Source organism: Centruroides vittatus, unplaced genomic scaffold, assembly GCF_030686945.1.
Source record: "Centruroides vittatus isolate TY-2023 unplaced genomic scaffold, ASM3068694v2 contig_370, whole genome shotgun sequence".
Lineage (NCBI taxonomy): Eukaryota > Metazoa > Arthropoda > Arachnida > Scorpiones > Buthidae > Centruroides > Centruroides vittatus.
In genome coordinates this window covers 1390072-1412663 of record NW_027122193.1, presented here as the reverse complement: position 1 = coordinate 1412663, position 22592 = coordinate 1390072, and the positions used below count along the sequence as shown (strand labels likewise).

Sequence of the window (22592 nt, the reverse complement as noted above, 5' to 3'; positions counted from 1 at the left end):
GCCAACGTGCCGTACAGGCACACCTGTCCTTCAAAGATCATGCGAACCCTTTTATAACATCTATATTAAGAAATTATATTATTGATACATTTAACTCTAGAAGAAGCAATTATTTATTATTTAAATCTAGAGAGGGTAAGGCTTGATTGTTTGAGCCCAAAAAGGATCACAACTGACTAACAAATAACGTGATTTTAACTCCTAAACATCGTTTCTACCATATTAATGTTAAAGGAAATAATTGTATAATAAGTATCTTAATTATATCTCTAAACACGTTTATCTTATTGTTTAAGTCTAATTTAAAAAAAAAATAATAATAAATTTCCCTCCAAGACGAACGGAAAATGATTCAATTAAATTCCGCTAGGTGGAAACACTCGTGCGGGTGTTTTGTTTATAATACACAAGAAAAGTATAGAAAGTTTTAGGTCACGTTCGGCATTTCTTGTTTAGAACGAGTGAAAACACGACCATGACTGTGACTCTTAAGTTAATTATTATTTGCTTGTTTTTATTTACTCGAACTTTATCAATGTCGGAAGTAGAGTCGGAGGGAATAATAGAAAGTGACGAAGAAGTGAAAAAAATGTGGTCAAACACATTAGAAAATCTGAAATTTATCACAAAAGTTATCGTGAAATTCATACAACCCAGAATAAAGAGAATAGCCAAAGAAATAAATATTACGCAAGAATGTAAAGAATCTTTTAAACAGTTTCTATACGGTCTACAAAATAATAAAGTTTGGGCTTTTAAAAGTGAGTATAAAAAGTTTATATATTAAATTATTATATTGTAAAAATTATTTTCAAATATTGGATTTAAAAAATGGATTTTATATTATAAAAATATTCCATTTACTTTAGACTTTATATAAATTAATTATAGAAACTTTAATGCTAAATACATTGACTTATTTTTGATCGATTCGTCCGTTTGTCTGATTTTTTTTAAACGGTTTTCATATCTAACTTAATCTGACATAACGACCCAAATAACATTTATTTCACGCTATAGTTTATGTATTATGTGTACTAATAAACTACTTCAATTTTGACGGATTATTGAGCTCATTTACATGCTTAAATTAATTTATTTGTATGTAGTAATTAAATATTTTAATATTATTTAATACGATTTGCTGATTGTTCGAATATAAAACAACCTTCATATAAAGTATGTCAGTTTGTAAAGTGTCAATCTAAATAATAAAAATTAATTAAATGATATTGTTTAAATTATTCGTTAAATATTATATTTAAACGAATAAGTTATTAGTCAAATGTATAATATATTAAAAACTCCATTAACCGGGGTAATCAGGAGCGCGGGTGTAGCCGGATAATAGAAAAACACAGCATATGTATTATTATTAATTTGACAAGAGTAATTCAGAGGTTTTCAATGTCCTCACCTTTAACTACTTCACAATTAATTAAGGACAGTTTTCCTGTAAGGAAAATCTCATTCAATCATTATCTTTCTATAAAAGTAATCCATGTTGAATATGTTTTTTCTTGTATTACTTTTAGTTGTTTAAAATTTTTAAATAAATAATCTATTTTATTTTTATCAAACAACCTTGAATACTAAGACCCGCTTGATTTGAATCACGGTTGATGGAATCCCGGTTATTCAATTTTTTAATGTAATTTATACGTGAGAGGAGATTACAAGGATAACAACATGAGTATAAAACCTTACTTTGTATTATTATTCTTCACTTATTCTGTTAATCTACTCTCATGCAATCGCTTATACATGTTATGTATGCTTTTATTTTAGTTTTGCGTGACGTAACGCCCTTACTTGCCATAGTGTTGCATTAAGAGTAAGAGCTTATGAGTAAAGATTATATATTTCTGTCCTTAGTTCTTATAGGGTATATTTTATACGTAAATAAAAAATCCAGCAACGAGTTACCTAACTTGCCCGGTAACATTTAGTAACGCCATCTGTTATCATATTTTATTAAAAAAGTTTTTATATTTTTAACTATTAAAATAGCAAAAAGCTTGATTTTGAAGTGGGTTTTTTATAGAAAAAATTGTAAATGCTAATAACGAGTAAAATCGTCATTAAGTGCGACCCTATAGGAGATAAACACGTCCCCTATTATCTCTCCACTTCCTCGACTTTTAATAACCAAAATTTAATAGCATCAATTCACCTATTAAACAAACCTCCCTGCAAAATTTCAGAAATTTACACCAAAAAGCACAGGAGTTATTAGGGCAAACATTATCATGCTCCCTCCACACACACTAACATCCATAAATACAGGGGAAAAACCCCAGAGTATTTTTTGTTTTTTTCGATGTTTCAAGGTCCTGCGAGTCCAAAATATATAAGTCCGAGGGAAAGGTTATTTCTTGACCGATCGCCATACTTTCCCTCTGTTCTATATAACACCGGGTAAGTAAAATGATGACAATTATTAACGAATTAACGCTTCTAATCAGGATTAAGTTTAGAAATCAATCATATATTATTCAATACATACTTGATCGCTGGCATTGGAAATTAAGATATGAATAAATTAGAAGTAAAACCAGTTTGAAGCTTCATAGTTTCGAATCAATTATGTCGAGTTTGATCTTATCTGTTAACTTGATTATTTCGAAGGTTTCTTCCTGCTTATAACACTTGAAGGAAACAAAGTAAATGACAAAATGGCATCAAACAAACGACAATGATTTAGCTGATTACATTTTATAAAATAAAACATGATTTACGCTTAAAAAAATATTTAAATTTTATTTCTATTTTCTCCAGCTCCCGATAACAGATGGCGCCACCAAACGTTGCCGGGAAAGTTAAGCAATTGGTTGCTTAACTTTCCCGGCAACGTTTCGATTGTGATGTACTGAGGTTTTTCAACATACTTTTTTCCTTTTAATATGTGTTTTATGACATCATAATTTTTGAAACTCCTCGTGTCACTTCTTCCCGCCTAAAAAATGAGACGTAATAAGATTTGTTCGTAGAAAAAGTACGTGTAATTAGTTAGTGTTTTTTACTGTCTTTTTTAATACGCATAATGCATATTTCAGGTATTTTAAAGTGCACACAGCGGGAACTTTTACGTGCATACGTATACGACTCTTATAAATGACTTTTATTGTTTGTATTTTGATACGAATTCGCTTATTGAAGTATAAGTAAGCGAATTAACTAGGTTATTGATAATTTCCATTGTTTATCTACCGTCTACTCTGAATATTTTAGCTTTTTATAACAGTATCGTTGGTGTCAAAACTAGTACAACTGTGATTTTTAATTTAAAAATATATAAAGCCGTATCCCATTACCCAAATTCCCGTTGTAACGTATACATCACTCGTACTGCGTGTTCTTTAGCCGACATCACGATATTTGAATTTATTCGGAGCGCATTTCTGAACAATTCGAAATTTGCTGCATTAAAAGTGGGATGTAGAGTCACGAGACTGACCCCGTTACAACGTTGTTCATTACAGCAGCCTCGTTTATTTATTTTAATTATTCTTATGTTTTTATACAGTAATATTTTCTTATAAAATGTACAGAACCAACACATTTTTATTGATGTTTACTGCATATTATAGAAAATAGAAAGGAAACGAAGAAAACAGGGAAGCTCTGGCTTCCTATATAATGTTTTCTTCGTTTCCTTTCTTTACTTTAATATAATAAATTAATTTGTTAGATTCCCTATTTATATTTTGCCCCAGAACTTCAATACACCCCGGGTGGTTCTGGTAGAGAGTACTATAAAAAGTTATTCGTTACGTTATAGGTTAACAGCATATCCTTCAATGACCCCGTTAAACGTTTGGTAGTAAGGTAATTCAGTCTGTAATGTTTTAATATCACGCTACAGTCGTGGATTTATAGATAAACAGGTTGTTTTTTTGCAGTGTTTTAAGGTCATTTAGAGAAATTTGTTGAGGTTATTAGGGTGGATCAGAAATGATTTTGAATGTTACCAATAAGACGTAGTGGAAAAATGGTTTAATAAATAGAAGCCGTGTTTATTGTACCTATAATTAACTTACAGTTATTCGGGTTACAATTATTTAGGATATATTAAATGATTTAATTACACAACGATAAAATTGAATAAATACTTTGCTTAAACACGAGAATAAATTTTTATTTTATATAAAATAACAAAAATTTCAGCGAGTTGCTTAACTTTCTCGGCAACAGTTAGTGGCGCCATCTGTTATCATATTTTATTAAAAAGTTTTTTTATTATAATTTTAACTATTATAAAAAGCTTAATTCTGAGGGTAAGGTTGGGTTTTATATTTTTTAAAAATGTAAATGCTAATAACGTGTAAAAAAGTCATTAAGTCCTACCCTACTGGAGATACACACGACCCCCTTTATCTCCCCACCGCCTGGACCTTTAACCACCAAAATTTAATAGCATCAAACCACCTAATACACGAACTTCCCTGCAAAATTTCAGAAATTTTCGACCAAAAGCACAGGAGTTATTAAGCTTCAAACAGGGTGAACATAATCGTGCTCTCCCCACACACACACTAACATCCATATATACAGAAAATACCCCGAATTTTTTTTGCATTTCTCGACGTTTCGAGGTGTCCTGAGCCTAAAAATGTAAAAATAATGTGGAGAGATATGTTTAAAATATTAAATTTTGTTTCTTTAAATTTCTATGTATGCTACATAGAAATTTAACATATTAAATTTCTATGTATTAGAAATTTAATATGTTAATATAGAAATTTAATATATTAAATTTAACATATTTATTAAAGTTCACTATGATTAATTTATAAATTAAAAAGTCTAAAACTAGAAAGTAGAGAAAGTGGAATGAAAATAAAACTAGTTACTTATTTAATGATATGTTCAAATATGCCCTAAATTTTAATTTATGTCAACAATTGGGTAGAAAACATTAAAAACTGAATAATGAAAATATGAATAAAAATATTTATAATTAAAAATAAAAGATTTTTGTTATAAATTTATAAAAATATATTTATTTATTTTATTTATAATATTAAAAAAATAAAGTGTAAATTTATATACTTTATATGTTTAATTTATAGTATAATATAGTACAAAAAAGTTTAATATAGTACAAAAAAGTTTAATATAGTACAAAAAGTTTAATATAGTACAAAAATGTACATTTATACTATACTTGATATACTTTATTTAAATTAAATGTATAAATTACAAAAGTATATAAATGTTTTAAATATTTATATATTCTTTAAGGAATTTTTTTCTTATATTTTTATATTAGTAAAGAAACTAGTTTACTCTCTACAGGTTTACTTTTGTAAATGAAAAATTTAGAATAAGAGGTCAAAATTACCTTAACTTTAAACATAGTAATGAATACATCTATAAGGTTTGGAATTAGATAGGCCTGGTTTTTAATTTGTTTTTTATTAATTAAATAAAATATTTAAATTATGTATTGAGGTAAAAGTTTAAAAATTTTAGGTTTAATTTATTAGAACCTAAAATTAATAATTAATATAATTAAAACATAATATAACAATTGATAAATATACTATACTAGGAATTTATAATTAGGAAAATGCCATTTATGGACGATTGACTTGTTTAAAGATTTTCGGTCTCGCATCAAGTCCTATGTAAAATGTAGTTTGGTCAGCAATATTATAACTTAATTAAATAACAATGTAGAAATGCCGGAAAGATGATCGAATTTATTAATCTAATAGTTTGTCAATGCCTCTTAATTCTTTTCCTTAATTAATTTTTTTAACGGGATTTTTAAATTAATAAAAAATAAGACAGCGAAACACTTGGGCCATCTCTGCCAAGGGGTATGCCTCTTGGAAAGAGCGCGATCTTCGTGACGAATTGTGTACACCGGAACATTTCCATCGAATTAGCATAAAATTAACATACAGATCTTAAAAATTCATTGAAAAGTTTTTCGAGTGAATCCAAATATCAGATAATTTTAATGTGAAATATAATATATTTGAATAATTTTGTTATTTAAATACTTAAAAACAACTAAACAGCCCATTCCAAGTTGATATACAATCTTATCCATTGTCTTTATAAGTCGATTATCAATATTCAAATAAAAAAAAACAATAACCCTTGTTTATTGTTATACATTCCAGTGTTGTTATTATGAAAAGTGAATACTTTCGTTTTATTAATATTAATTTTTATACGAATCTACTTTAGATATTCAGTCAACATGCCATATTTAGTTTTCGTTGAAATCCTGTTTTTATAGGAGCAAAGATCACCGAATCTTTGTTGAGGACTTAAACATTATTATTCATTATCTTAAACATTATTATTCTAGGGTTTCTCATTTCCCGGTCTTTTCCTGTCCCGGGATTCCGGGATAAAAGTAAACTGTTTCCCGGGATCCCGGAATCCCGTTTGAGAAACCGTAATTACTTCCTCATTGTCGTTATTAAATAAATGATTTAAATTTGGCTTATAAGTATTGAATAGATGAAGTGAAAGCGAATTTCCTTGAAGCAACGTCTACCTATATCTTGAAATGCTTAAATTATCTTTAAATCTTGAATAGGTCTTTGAATTTTGGGCTATAACAAGATCGTATTCCCTTTTTGTAATCTTAAGATAATGTTGATATTCTCTTAATGATCTTGTACTAATAAATATATAAATACACACACAGGTACATGTACTTAAATGAATATTTAAGATAATTTTTTAAGATGTAAAAGTCATATGCTGGATAATTTCTTTAACTTCTTGAAATTATTAAAATATAAAAATTTATTTATAAGGAAAGTAATATTATTTTGGAACACAAGGAAATATTGATTTAAAATCTATAAAGTCAATTAATCTTTGTCATAAATTTAAATTTATGACAAAGATTATTTCCTTGTGTTTCAAAATAAATATTACTTTATCTTTATCTTATTTAAATTTTATAAATTATTAGAAAATTACACTAGAAAATTATATTACACTAGAAAGAATTACACTAGAAAAAAATATTATTTCTAGTGTAATTCTTTTCCAAAAATACCGTAAAATACTTTTACGAAACATTGTGAAATGCTGATGTAAAACTTATTGTGAAACTGAAAGGTCAACTATGTCAAAAATTACAGCATAAATGTGTGATTAAAATCATTTTTTTAAAAAAAACCCTTACAATTGAACGAAGACTGAAAATTATATTATAAAAATACAGCAAAAAGTTGCGTAACTTTACAGGCAAAAAAATTTAAAATTGTGGTAGCGCCATCTGTTATGATATTTTATTTTAAAACTTTTTATACTATTAATTATTATAAAGTAACAGAAAAAAAAATTAAAAATTTCCTTCATATTTTTTAAAATATGAACTTATTATAGGTCTTGAAATTTCATAAAATCTTTCATTCTATTAACTTCTACTGTGAAGATTAAATATTGACTAAGGTCACACATGAGATTAATTATGCTACTGTATTATTAACAATGATTTTAAATAGATGTAAACGTATATGACATGTAGGTGATGTGTTACTTCTGTTGAAACTGATCTACATAATAGAATTAAAATCTAATTTTCTAGTTGTCAAGATTTTAATGTCAGATTATATTGAATACATAGAATAGAATACACTACAGAATTTAATTTTTTACATAATTTCCCAGAAATGTTAAATATTTAAATGTTTAATTAAAATTAACCTTGTGATTATCAAGGATGGAGTACATTTAAGTATACTTTGATTGAGTGTCCTTCATTGAATCTATCAGATATATCCTTGAAAAACTTTAAATAAAAATGAATTATTTGAAGGGCTAACAATTGAAGGAAATGACAACTTGAAGGAGGAAAATTAGTATTTTTCAGATTTAAGAGAATTTACATATACAATATAATAATATTTTATTTAAGGATTAGGGTAGATACATGTTCAGGGTTTAACAGAACTCGAACAAAGCATGGCAGGTGGAAAAATATTGTAATGCAAAACGTTACAGGTCGACTATAATGTGTGAGATAGTAGACATGGCTGATTATAATGTTTTGGCACTACGGAATATTGTGGAAATAAAGGCTGGATTTCTCACGAATGCTGATTGGATTAAGGTGTCGGAATGGCAGATCTTATGCTGCTCGAGAAAGATAATAGTCTAGGAGATGAACCTTAATGTGCTTAATGCGTCAAAGTTGCATTAGGAGACATTTATGTATGTGAATGAGTTTACTACAGATGTATGGCGTTATATTAGGGATGAATAACTGTTCCAGTCACTCCCAGAGCTTAATAGGGTATCAAGAGCGATGCCAAATTGTTTGAGGAAGTTGTCGACTGTAGAATACCAATTTAAATGTAAACTACTGCTTATTACGGATAATTTCTTTAAAGTGACGTAAGAATTTTTATATAACTTATTAACAATAATGTATAGTGTTTTATTATACAGTAAACTCCGAATCGAACTAACAGGTGAGCCAAATTACTGGACTGTTTTCTCTGACGACGTGGAAAACAAGAAAGTGGATATACAGTATGATAATTTATCACGATCAGCTCTGTACAGATGTTTTACTGTGTGTTAGCAGGTTATACTGTAAATTTTTAAATTACTGTAAAACATCTTGAAAAAATTTGTCCAAATTAAGCGAAGTCCGAGTTAGCGGGAGGTTTATTATATATGTATAAGAGCCTTTTCTTTTTAATAAAAAAGCAACAATTATTTATTTGATAACCGAGATAGAGGACTTTCAATTAATCAATCAAGCACGAAAATGAGCAATGTATAATCATACTAGATTAGTGCACACAAGGTTACATTTTTAATCACTTAATAGTTCGAAATATTATGTATTAACATCAGATAATTGATTTAAGAAATGGTGCGTAAATGACAGGCAGCAAATGTAGAAATAATAACATAGCGGTACAATTTGCTGCATTTACAAGTACAGTACTTACATAATTGTTTTTTACAGTTTCGACAGTAAATTCACGTGTCAAAGTGCACCTACAGAGGTTACATGAACTTTAGTACGATGGTTTATGTAAATAATATTTGAATGTACAGTACAGTCTAGTACCTATTTCTTGGCGCCATCAAACAATTAGGCTAATTTCAAAAAGAAAGTCTAAATTTTTAAGCCGTGGTTTAGATTTACATTTCCTCAGATCTAAGCTACGGTGGATAAGAATTAATAATGATCAACCACTGTGTGAAAGAAAAGGAGTAAATCGAGGTGGTTGTATAACTCTTGAAGCTACGACCTTCACACTATCCGGTTCCAGGGTCGAGCTAATTTCTCAATTCATGCCTACAAAAGATTACACAGAAATTATGTAATGCTTGAAATCTTTAAATTATTGTGTTATGTACCTAATTAAATAATATAAAATTGTTTTTTTATATTTTTTATTTTCACAGTTACAGTTAGATTGGTTTACACACAACATCATTTCAAGGATGAAATTTAAGAATGTCCCCTTTTCTTTTACATATTCTTTAGTTGATACAACAATTGTGTTTAGCTTTAATGCTTTTATGTGCTGATTCTTAATAGGTTTTAATTTATTAAACCAGAGGTGGGAACATTCTTTAATTGGAAGGCCATATCCTATTTCAGAAGGAACTTGTAAGGCCGCGTAGCTTATTGCACGTTGCACAACTGTATGCATTTAGTACACGTGCTCCAATAATACAAATATATCGTATTGCACTTAGATAAATTTTTTTTTCCATTATTATATGTCCAATTAGTTGGCTCAACTTGGTTTGGCCCAAGGTTGGCTACTGCTGCGATTACCACTACTTATCGGGTATTATAAAAGCATTACTGCCAGTAGACTTTCTTCACAATACCCGATTAGAGAATGGTGAATATACCTACAGGATAAATTTAAAAAATAGAATGTCCTTTTATTTTATAACATACCCGCGATCCCTCAATATCTATTCTTTTCCTCCAAGTGTCAATTTATCCACAATTCAGGAAAATTTCCTTTGTGTGGCAGTCGAAATGGCGAATTGGAATAAAATATATCTAACAAGTAAAATAAATTTATATTGTTTAGAAGACCCCAATGGGCTGGGGCTCCGTGGTGTTGGTAGAAAATGGCATTATCAAGATCTACATCTGCGAGCAGTGGTCCAACATGCTGTACTAAGAGCTCCAAATACTTTTGAGAGTTAAAGATGCCGCCAATATAAAATGGCCCAAGAACTTGTCGATCAAATGATCATTCGGTTAACGTACTTCACTCGCAAGCGATGAGGATTTTCCTGCGCCCACTAGCGCAAGTTTAAAAATACTAAGGTTAAATAGAGCTTTTCAAAATTAAAAAAAAATTAAATATAATAAATATACTAGTTTAAGATATAATCAAAGTTGTAAGTATTAAACTTACACAATTTTCCAGTATAATAATTAATAATAATAATTTTCCAGTATAATAAGTCCTGTTAATTGATAAATGTACTAGTATACAAAGATAAATTTAATTCTATTCCTAGTGTTTGATTCGTGGGGTAAACTACCAGTAGGACATTTCGGTGGAACTTTAACAGATTACGGATCTTATTATCAATGTAAACGTACTGTCGATGATGTAAAGAAGACTTTTAGCACAGACTGGAAGAACTTTTCTTCTCGTTATTGCATTCTCGATTATCGTTTACCTCCGCCTTCAGTAGCAAAGGATATATCACCTTACAACACAGTTCCCGATTTTCTTAATATTACCGACAAAGATTCCGTATGTAGCTACAGACTTTATATTTCTCATAAAATTACGAAATTTATTTTCTGCTATTATAAATTTTGATATCATTTAGGTACAGAATAATTTAGCCAGTTACGCTCACGTTTATCTTCAACACGCCATTAGAATTGGAATGTGTGTTCCTTCTTCTTGTAGTTCTGAAGATATTCAAATAACTTCTAAAAAGTGTAAGGTTTTATTAATTATTTTTAATAGTATATAAAAATTTAATAAAATAAATATTAAATTGTATTTAATTTTCATAAAGTTTTGAATAACATCGGAATTGAAGGAATCGTAAAAGTTAGCCATTGTGACAGCGATGCTCCAGTTACTATGAATACAGAACAGAAAGTTGTAATGTAAAATAAATATTAAAATGAATAATCATATTTTTAAAAAAAATAATTTTGAGAAAATAATTATAAAATTTTATATTCAGCATTTTCATCTCGAGTTTAATTTTGCTTGTTATGATTGGAACAATTATGGAATTGCTACAAATACACGCAAGTAATTATGACGTTGAGAAACAGAATTCTGGTAAATAACCTTTCTTTTTATGTATAAAGAATGTTCACTTTACATTTATCGAGGCGCATAAGAGATCTTTATAGCATTAAGCATGTGGTGTATCAGTTTCACTGTGATGTTTACAGTAAAATAAATTAATTCATTCAAGAAAGGACATATGTAAACCGCTTGGTAGTTTCAAAACAGTACATATATTTTTCCATCTTGTCCGGGAGCAAGGATAAGGATAACGGTAAAGAATAATTTTAAGAAATTTAACATAACATACACAGAATCTCTGATTCTAAAGGATTAAACCAATATTTTGTAAATTAATACGAAAAAATTAGCTTTATTTTGCTATATTAAACGTTCAAAACGAGTGCTTTCAGCGGCAATACAAAGATCTAGACGGTTGACAATGGTGTTAGAAGTGACATACCTGGCATTACTGTCCTCTCGTATTCATCTTCTCTGTTCTCCAAGATCACCCAAATGATGCATTTTCAGCAGCGCCGAGTTTTGGGTGATTCCGCAGAAAAAAGATCAGCCGAAAAATATGGTGGCCATGGAACAGGATTTGTCCTATTCATCGGTTGTCAAGCCACTCTGTCAATCACTGATGCACGTTTGCTAGTGCACTGTCTTACTGATACTAAACCTGCCGGAGTTACTCCAACGAAAGTCATTGACCTATTCGTTCACCATCGTGTGTAGAATATTCAGAAAGCGATCACTACTTTGGGTGCCGTCGATGAATAATAGGACACTGTCATTCCAGATTTGTCACTGTTTACTTTATCTCACTGCTTCATTTATCCTTGTATGTAGATGTGTCGAAGTACACCAAAACGTCGAGGTCTCAATGATGAGGACCGTGATCCATGACTGTTAAAGTATGCATCGAGTGGCATGTTACGTTCAGGTTAGTCATGCATATAGGTCTTGGTTAGGCTGGAAAGAGGTCGTGGCATTTACATTCTGCTTCTCGTACGTTTCGTCTCGTCCCCATAAAGTGTAATCATTTCACAGTAGTCTTCGCGAGTAAATCGCACTGTCGCTAACAATTAGCGGTTAATGTTACCCATGGTTCCAAGATGGCGACTCGTCTCTGATTCCAGCAAATAGAAGAAAGGAAACAGTGGGGACGCACGTTCTAATCTAACCTAACCTATTCTAATAAATTACCATAATTATTACCAACAAAATTATTAGAATAGGTTAGGTTAGGTTAGACCGTGCGTCCCCACTGTTTCCTTTATTCTATTTGCTGGAATCAGAGACGAGTCGCCATCTTGGAACCATAGGTAGCATTAACCCAATTAGCAAATCGCATGATGGCTCTTTTATAAGGATTACGTGTCGTTAAATGATTTACCAAAATTGATTAAATAAATTAATTTAAGTCGCTTTAAACATTCGCTTTACGCAAATGCTATTGTAATGCGTGGAAAGATAGGTTTTGCGCCTAGATAAATGTTAAAATGAAGACATTGTATGTTTGACTAATTTAATTTTTTTTTTTAATTTTAAAATATATTAAATGATGTTTTATTAAACGTTGAGAATTTATTCTTTTTACGTAAGGTTTGACGAAAGAAATATTTTTATCCTTCTCATTGTACACCAATGTACAGAAATTATTTCGTAACAAGAAATCTTCTGAAACGTTAACAGTTCTCTACGGTATAAGAGTGATTTCTATATCGTGGATTATTTTATGCCATTCTCATTTATACGTAGACACACAGTCTATAGGTAAGTTATTTTTTAAAATAAATTCTCTTAATATAATATGTACTGTAATTTATGCAATTTTTACATTTATAATTTTATTATATAAATATTTTATTATTATATCATATCTTGTTTTCATTTTATTCTTTTCTCTTTCGCTTCTCAGAAAAACACGATTTGAAAAACAAAAATTTAAAAGTATAATTTGCTATTTAGCCAGATGTATTATAAATTGACATTATTATTATTATTATTATTATTTGAGTCACATAGGCATGTTAAAAAAATCATACATATCACGCACAATACGTTTAACAGTTGTTGTTATCTTCAAATATTATTAGTAATTTGTATTATTACAATTCACACAGTTAACTTAATTTCATATCTTAATTAAAGTATTGCTAATTTACTAACGAATTCCTATTGAAATTCAACGAGTAATCTTAAAGGACACGAACAAAATCGCGTGTATTCTTATCTCTTATCTCTATAGCTTGGCATCTTTACATTCATTCCTGTCAATAGCATTTAATTAAATTAATAATACGATAAAAACTTGTGTAAACCTGTAAACTTAAACTTTTTCTGTTTTGGCAGGTTTCCGTGTTTGTTTTCCTTTTTATATCATTTTAAATCTACACCAAATAAATGTCTTTAGGAACGTTCGCACATTGGGGTACTTGCGACACTTGCCCCTATTTTTAAATTAGTTACTAATTTTTATTACAGAAAACTTTTTGTATATTGTGTGACATTCGGTGACGCCCGCAGACTATAAAAAATAGGGCCACAAGCTTTAAAAAAAGAGCATCGTACGTAAGATGCTTCGTTATAGCTTGTGTCTACCATTTTTTCATTAAATAAATAATTATTTATTCTCTTAATACAATCCAAATACAAGAAGAATCCATTTTTGAATATTAAGCTAATTTTTCCTTGTGTCATACCATGCTTATGCATTACAAAAGCATAAGGATCTCTCGATTGATCGAGGTATTGTTCATTTTAACATAAATTAGCGAAGACTTTTTAACATTTCTCATTTTTTAAATTAGAAGAGATGACGTCAAATTGATTAAAAGTGACATTATTCCAACTAACAAAGTGGCTAATACCTAAAGAATTCAGTCATCAAGATACAAATGCTATTGTTTATACACGTGTTATTTTCTCCCTGCGGGAGGAATTTACAGAACACGTGTAGAGGAAATTTCCATGTAAATCATCCGTAAATGTCACGCAATAAATATTAAACTACAATTACTCCTTTGTCTTTCGAGCTTTACTTTCGAAATATGAGATTTGATAGTCACGAATTATCCAAAGAATTCGAAATTAGCTATATATTTTTAACATTAAATAGGTAAAAGAAGTAATGTAGGGTTCTTAATCAGATTTAACTTCATACTTAATGTATTCTCTTAGGTGTTTCAACGTATTTTTAGTAATTTTCCGGCACTGAAATAAATGTGAAAAGCTTTTAATAATACCCGAATTAAAGTATATTTAAATAATTTTCTTCACGTCCTCGGTCTATTTGGTAATTTCTAGGAACTGTTGCATTGTTAAGAGAGATAAGTTGTTAATTACTCTATGTATGGCATTAAGATTACGTAGTTGATAAGAATAATTTTTTTTAAAATAACCTTGGCAAATAATTACAGCTTATATCTATCGTATTATCATTTAGAATACAAATTTTAGATAAATTGAAAATTTGCCAAGAAAGATCCACATCTGTTTTTATGCTATAATTTTATTAATTCGGTTTATTTTATACAAATATGTTTTAAAATTTACAAAATGATGAGGATGGGCTGCTCTTCACGGTCTATTTTTCTTCGTATATTCTCTCACTCGCAGTTAAATCGCTGGTAAATCTTTTACCGCAGTAGTCCAGAATAAACATCAATAAGAAAGAAACAGCATCAGGAATAACATTATTTATGTAAATCTTACTGTGCTATGTGCTATAGTTAATCGTACGCCATTTTGTTGATCGTTTTTACCAATTTTACGAATGTTTTAAAATTATTATAACCGTAATATCACAGAGAAGTAAAATTTAACCAGAACATACATACATTTAATAATCAAAAACGTGACAAGGATTTGAGATTTTTGGCTACCTTTCAAGAGATTTGGGCGACTGCTGATAAAAAATATTTGTCGGTTCTGTATTCTTCACACGTGGAGTTATAATATATAACTTGAGCGACATTGATTTGTTGCTAATAGCTGAGCATTTGACGCCGGAAGTGGCTTCACCATAGAACAAACCGCCATATTGTGAAGGGAGGAAAGTTTGTTTTGATTTTGAACTCACGTTAGAAAAGAGAAGGCAAAGAATATACATACGATTGATTGTATGTATTATAAACAGTGCATCCTCTACTAGGAGTAGTTTTTGATGTTCTGATTTTCCAACCCGGCCACTGTTGTCCATCTGTCTGTCCTTCCTTAATCTCGAGAATGGTGTTAAATATATAAACCTCAAGACAAGATGTAAAACGTTTATAGACAGAAGGCCCCGATTTACTATACACGAATTTCCGATCAAAATCGAAAGACACGTTATTTCATTCTAAAACTTTTCCCTGAAAGGAGTTAAATAGATTACCGGCATGACTCTATTGCTAACAAGAAAAGTATAATGTACAGAGGCAAGACAACTACTAATTTGAGGTGGTGAGAGTATATTTTATATTAAATTAATTAAAAATTGTTGTTACGATGTCACAATAAGTAATTTTTCGTTATCTTTAAAACTCTCAAGATCTTTTGATCCGATATGGTTCGGCCAAACCATACGATATTGAAATATATTCTTGTAGTTTCTTTTCCAAGGATCTATCCCTGCTGTTATGTGAACAAACATAGGGAAGTATTGAAATCGTGCCAAATTTTACTCTTCGAGTTATTAGCACTTACAGTTATTATTATTATTATTATTTTTTTTTTTAATAGAACTCGCATTTACTCTTAAAATTAAGCGTTTTGCCATTTTATAATAATTAATAATATAAAAAGTTTTTATGATAAAATCTTCTAACAGATGGCGCCGTACACAATTTTCTTCATTATAATTAAAAATATAAAAGTTATTTTTTAAACAAAGTCTCACAACAGCCGGGAGAATTACTCACCTTGCTGCTGGGTGAATTTATTTTTGCAATGTCTAATTTTTTGGCTGAAATAAGCTAATTTTTCTTTTCCTTATTAACTATAAAATTTATTTCCTATTATTAATTTTAAAGTTTTTCTAATGCACATACAGGTGAGTAATAAGTTAATAAAAACCTTAATAAACGACAGAAATGCTTTTGCTGAAATGCTTTACTGTGTTTCTTCCACGCTCAAGATGGCGACTTCCGTTCTGCACGCGCATTTACTGGTCTCACTGTATTCTAGGGGCTGGCGCTCTAGTATTATACCTCCATACCTTCACACGTGTAATCGGTTCATAATATCCGTTCGCCATGAGTGCGAGAAAAAGCAGCCACATGTGCTAAATACAGTTAAACAACACTCACATATCTCTTATCCTGTGATTTATAAGTGACTCTATCATAACGTAAATCTTTCCTTATGTATGGAGACTTTCGAATTACCTTCTTATAACTCTAAAAAGTATATTTTTAAAGTTTCAAATTGATATTTTTCTCGCTTTTAGCTGGTATACTCTTTTATAAAGAATTCTTTAGAGGATTTAATCTTCAATTTATTGCCAATGGCACGCTTTCAGTGGATACTTTTTTCTTTATCAGGTAAAAACTTTTTATTATTATACTATTTTTAATAAAAAAAATTATATTTAAAACATAAATTATAAGTGAAGAACATAAAAAAAATAAAATAATTTAATCTATTTAATTTAAATTTTAGTGGCTTGTTAGTATCTTATACCACGTTAAATATTGTAAGAAAGCATAAAAAGAAGTTTAATATTCCTGTTTTCATCATTTATCGATTTTTCAGGTAAATCATTTATTAAAATTCATAAAAATAAATTATGTTAATGATGTAGATATAAATAGTTTATTGTTAAAATTTACTAATGAATCAATTAATAAATTACCCAAAAGACAACGTGGTAGTTAGTGCAAGAAGTATTGCATTTGGTCATTATTTGTGCCTATTTTAGGAGAGATAGGATGACAGGATAGGCTAGTAGTCTCCGCGTAAAAACTTTCTATACGTAGAGAAAAAATACATATATTATGTGCAGAATATAAAGTGGCAACGCTATGTTAAACTCCAAAAACAAAGGGTAAAGGAGACAAAAGAAACCTGTTAGACCATCATTTCCTGTGTGGCTACCAACGTATAAACCTGTAGTGATCGAAGCGTATATAGTTAAGTTAGTCTTAATGTTATAGAATAAAATATAGAAGAAAAGATCAGATAGTCTCATCATTAATCTACCAACACTTTTCTATACTGATTTTTTAAACATCTTTTCAGGGCTCTATTAAACTTGCTATTAGATATAAATGTGTGTGAGTGACTATTAAATCCATAGATGTCACCTCTCCCACTTTCCCAATTATCAATCAGGCACAGAGTGTTCACTTTTGTTTACACAAATGATATTTTCGAAGAAAAATGAGTTATCATAACCGATCTTAATAATAATTACATATTTCAGCTTAATAATTAATTATGTGATTGATTATAATCGATTTTTTATAAGATAAACATAACAGCTGACCCTGAGGTTTGATTACAAATATCGATCATTGATCATGTGAATTTTTAATATTTAAACCTGTCATCTGATCGCAATGTTTGATCATCATTATATTTATGATCATAATGAATATTTCATCTTATGAGTTAATTGATCAAATAGCTGATTTTATAATTAATCGTAAAGGCTATATACAATACTTATATACAAATTTGTTACATATGAAGTATACTTAACATTATGACGTCTTTTGGCGCCCGTTACGATAGATGATAAAGGTTCCTCGCTGCCTCACTGCCTCACCGTTAGGTAAGGTAGTGAGGCAGCGAGGAACATTTATATTAATAGTGTTTCACCTACAGCACCTAACAAGGCTACTTTGGCTTCATTCACTGATTGACGTGTAATCCTTAAATATAAATAAACTTTTTACATTAGAAAATTCCCTTCGAAAATAAGTACTAAAGCGTTGTTAATGTTAATTTAATAAACTTTTATATAATCGTTTAACAATATTTCAGATTAACACCAACGTACGCGGTGGTTATTGCAATTTTATTCCTTTTACCATTATTGGGTGATGGACCTGTCTGGAACTTAACTCTCGATCCCGAACTTGAGAAATGCCGTAAAGGATGGTGGAGAAATTTATTATTTATTAATAACTTTATCGAAAGTCATAACGGGGTAAGGTGATTCGATTTAATACAGGAACTTTAATATATATAAATCATAATTATTTAAATTATATTAAATAATTAACGTTTATATATTTTAATACAGAATGATCTTTCTTTATGCTGATTAAAAGTTTAAATTTAATGAATATACAACTTTGTTTATGATTTTAAATGTTAATATTAAAATTATTTATCTGATTTTCCTCATTGAAATACCATTTTTTGCTTTAAATATTTATTCATAATATTTTCTAACTTACGCTGTAAAACATAAATATTGACTTACATTATCTAAAGCGCATTTGTCTTATCGGAATTATTAACGCTTTTATGACAATACGGAGTACTTTTTACGTTATTTTTATTATAAAAAACGAAGCCATATTGAAATTACAGTGCATTTCAGTCTCATTATATCAATGCACTGTAGTACTGTTGAACGACCTTCACTTTAATAAAGGAAACAAACACGTAAAACTGTCAGTTCTCTGCTTTATTTTAAAAAAGCTGCTCGAATTTATTTACCAATCAAGTAACGAAAGCGGCAGTCGTAATGCTTACTACATGTTTATGTCGATTCATTTTCCTAATCGCCATACTATAAACTATTCCTGCATCATTTTTATCTAACTCGCAACAAAAAAGTGCATTAGAAATAAAATTATTTTTAATCTGTATCCTTATGTCCTTGATTACGTATCCAAATATATAATTGATTTCAGGATAATTTTTTCATTAATTTTAAACAATAATTTAACTTGGAATTCTTTTTATCTTATGTTAAAGTATTGCTTCCCAAGTTACAATTATTTTATAATCAGAACATTTTTTAAAAATGTAGGATTAAATCTAGCCTTCTTAGAACTTGAATGAAACGAATAAAATTATTCAAATCAAACTTTTAAAATATAATCTTGAAATTTAGATAATTTAAACAAGGCCAAGTTAAAAATATAGGCCCTATATAGGTCGTAACAATATACCGCTACAATATTATTTATACTTGTATATTTTATATAAAAACAGCAATATGTAAAAAAGTCTGCATGCCTTTATATACAAAGGCTGGCAGTTTAAAAATAAAAATAGGTAACGTTTTCATTATTGATTTTTTTTAATGATATAATCTATAGATTTGTTTAATCTAAGGATATAGTTGACGTTTTCCTTGAGCGTCACCCTTGAGCACACAAAAAGTATTTAATTGAATCATTATCCTTGGCATAATTGGTAGACATGTTGAAAGTGAATTATAAAATAATAAATAATTTATGAAATAATCTTTAGAAGAATGTATTTACATTGTATGCCTTTAGTAGAATTGAGGACTTAGTGAAAAAACGGTTTAACTACATTAACACGTGCTATTACTAAATTTGGATTTATCCGTGTTCCTTCATGGACATGCCTCGCCCACGTTTTATTACAAACTCCACGACACGCTCCACCTCGTTTTATTAATGTGGATTATACACTCACACTCACATTAATAAAACGTATAATAAAGTGCTGGTGAATTGAAAAACTAATTTCCCTTTTTCTCGAAAACTTCCTAACGCCGTTTTTACACCAAACGTTTCATTTTATAATTAAAAAATAATTTTTAAAATTGTAAAAGCTTATTTCAAAAAACTTCATATATAGGGGAGAGTCGTACAGTCCCGAATTTAATTCGTAATTAAATTCTAATAATAATTCTATTAAAACAATTTTCATTTCTCTCGTTTAAAAAGAACAAAAAAGCAGTTTTTCTTCTCCCTTTTCCGTTATTTACACGATAAGTCGTTAGGAAATTAATTTTTCTAATTATCTTATAAACAGCCGTCATACAACTGTAATTTCTAATTAGTTTCCAGGAAAAAAATTGAAATTCGAATATCATGATTCGTGATTGATCGCACATTTCACCTCGATATGAATTGTCGAGAGTGCAAAATGTTATACATCACGCAGATTTTTAACTTCATACACTTTATTTTATTTAAATAATGTTATTATATTTATTAACACGAAGAAATACTCTTAAGCTGTGTATTTTTTCCGCATTTTCTTGTTTTGCGTAAATTAAATAATATCCATTCTTCATATATTTTACTTTCTTTTATAATCAACTCGAATTATGCAAGCCAATTATAATTACTTATTATATTCGTTTTAATATTTTATATCACAAAAATAGTATTTTTAAATTAAGTAAATAATTATAATATCTCATAGAGCAGTTTTATTTATTTAGTGTCTAGATCACAGTTGGTACTTAGCAACAGATACACAACTTTACATGGCATCATTATTGGTAGTAATACCGCTCATTAGGTAAAAAATAATTACGCAGTTTACAATTATATATTATTTAATTGATAAATTAATACAATATATATATATTTTTTTGTCAATGTAAATTTGATTAGGTGGCCTACTCTTGGACTTATAATTAATTTCATATTGTTGATTCTATCAATGATAGTAACTGCATTTATAACGCTCTACATGAAGTTACCTCCAACTGCATTAACTGCATCGTATTCAAATTCAAGGTGATTTTTAATAATATAAATTTTTTAAAGTAATAATTTATATAATTTTCACAAAATATTATTCGTTTTAGTGATCGATTCCTTGATTGGTCAAGAGTATATTACAAACCATATCCTCACGCTGGAGCATTTTGTATTGGATTAGCAACTGGTTATTTACTAGTCAAGAAGCCTCAATTAAAATTAAGTAAAGTAATATAATTTTTCCAATTTTTAAACAATTTGATTTAAATTGTACGTAATATTTACAAATACAACTAATTTATAAAATTCTCAGTGGATTCTAGCATTAGGATGGATCTGCACTTGTGTCTGTAGTGCCGCAGTATTGTTTTCTGCAAGAGATTGGAATTTAGGTCATAAACCATCACCGTGGATTTCGGCTCTTTATGCATCCACAAATCGAACTGTGTGGTCTCTCTGCGTGTCTTGGGTTGTAATAACGTCTGTGTACGGCTACGGAGGTAAAAGTTTTGCCAAATTATTGAAAATTTTATATGAATTGCAATAAAGAAATTAACATTTCTTCCATAACAGGGATCGTAAGTAAATTTCTTAGCTGCAAACTGTTTACGCCTTTTAGTAGAGTTTGTTATTGCACGTATCTTATTCACCCTTTAATCATATGGATATACAACGCTGAAAGACGCACTACAATTAATCCAAGTCACTTTACTTGGGTAAGTGAAATAGACTATAATGAAATAGTTATTATTAGAGAGGTTGTCGCCGAAGTTTTCATGTCTAAAACGTGAACGTCGAACGTCGAGCGCCGCCATTTTGTAAGCCTAGAAGTTTGACAATGGCGTTTGAAACGTCGAGCATGATTTTATTGAGTTCTAATCGCCATTGTTAAACTTCTAGGCTTACAAGATGGCGTTGCTCAACGTTCGACGTTCACGTTTTAAAGTGAAAACTTCGGCTGCAACCTCTCTATTGAACGATACAAATTACAACAGATAAATTTTTATATTTTCAGATGTATATGGTAATAGGCCATATTGTTTTATCCTTTATTTGTGCTTTTGTGATTTCTCTCATAGCCGAATCGCCATTTCTCGCTTTACAATCAATTCTTTTTAGAAGACAAACACAAAAATCTGCTTCAAATGAATTTATTTCCCAGAAAATTGATGTAATGGATAAAGAACATAGTAAGATATATATTAATACTGTTTGTAGTTCGACACATAATTTGCCGCCAGACAAGGACTCAATACAATATATATATCGTCTATAATATTTGTGTAAAATATAAAATATCAATTTTATTCTGTATAAAAGGAAGATATCACATGTTAAACTGCACAAGAATATAAGTTTTTATGTGAATGGAATATGGATTAATTTTATACCTGTTATATATAACTTACTTTGTATAAAACTGATATTGATTCTGCATAATATTTTGATATATTTTTACAGGATTATAATTTAAAGTATATTGTATAATTCTGTTTTTGAATTTGTTAATAATAATAAAGCGTATTGTTACAAATTGTGACGACTTTCAATGCACAAGTTTTGGCATTGATTTGATGTTTGCTATGCAAGACCTGAATCTAAAGAGTATTAATTCGAGTGGAAGTGGACGTCTGAAATATACGAAAAATCAGATTAATTTCAATTTGAATTCTTCTGAATTTCGACAGGTCATTCATTACTCTCTGCTGAATGTCGCGTGACAGTTTCTCGA

General features: G+C 29.2%; 1 protein-coding gene across 2 annotated transcripts; it reads left to right on the top strand.

Moving 5' to 3' along the window:
- Positions 1-421: 421 nt before the first annotated feature.
- LOC136975292 (nose resistant to fluoxetine protein 6-like) lies at positions 422-22223 on the top strand. Of its 2 annotated transcripts, XM_067270333.1 has the most exons (15): positions 426-761; positions 10489-10730; positions 10810-10924; positions 11005-11098; positions 11179-11279; positions 12837-13007; positions 16663-16756; positions 16875-16967; positions 18201-18366; positions 20596-20675; positions 20771-20896; positions 20968-21088; positions 21174-21360; positions 21434-21576; positions 21876-22223. In XM_067270333.1, exons 1-15 carry the CDS (start codon positions 476-478, stop codon positions 22134-22136), a joined length of 2280 nt encoding a protein of 759 aa, XP_067126434.1. In that variant the 5' UTR covers positions 426-475; the 3' UTR covers positions 22137-22223. The 2 variants fall into 2 exon arrangements, with proteins under 2 accessions (XP_067126435.1, XP_067126434.1); XM_067270334.1 differs by lacking the exons at positions 21434-21576; positions 21876-22223 and having other exon boundaries at positions 422-761; positions 20968-21083; positions 21174-21354.
- Positions 22224-22592: the final 369 nt, after the last annotated feature.

Bases quoted from the DNA above. Each gene is read 5' to 3' on its own strand.
- LOC136975292 (XM_067270333.1), top strand. From the start codon at position 476: ATGACTGTGACTCTTAAGTTAATTATTATTTGCTTGTTTTTATTTACT. The intron at 10,731-10,809 runs GTATGTAGCTAC...GATATCATTTAG, and splicing joins ATATTACCGACAAAGATTCC to GTACAGAATAATTTAGCCAG. The intron at 16,968-18,200 runs GTAAATCATTTA...ACAATATTTCAG, and splicing joins ATCATTTATCGATTTTTCAG to ATTAACACCAACGTACGCGG.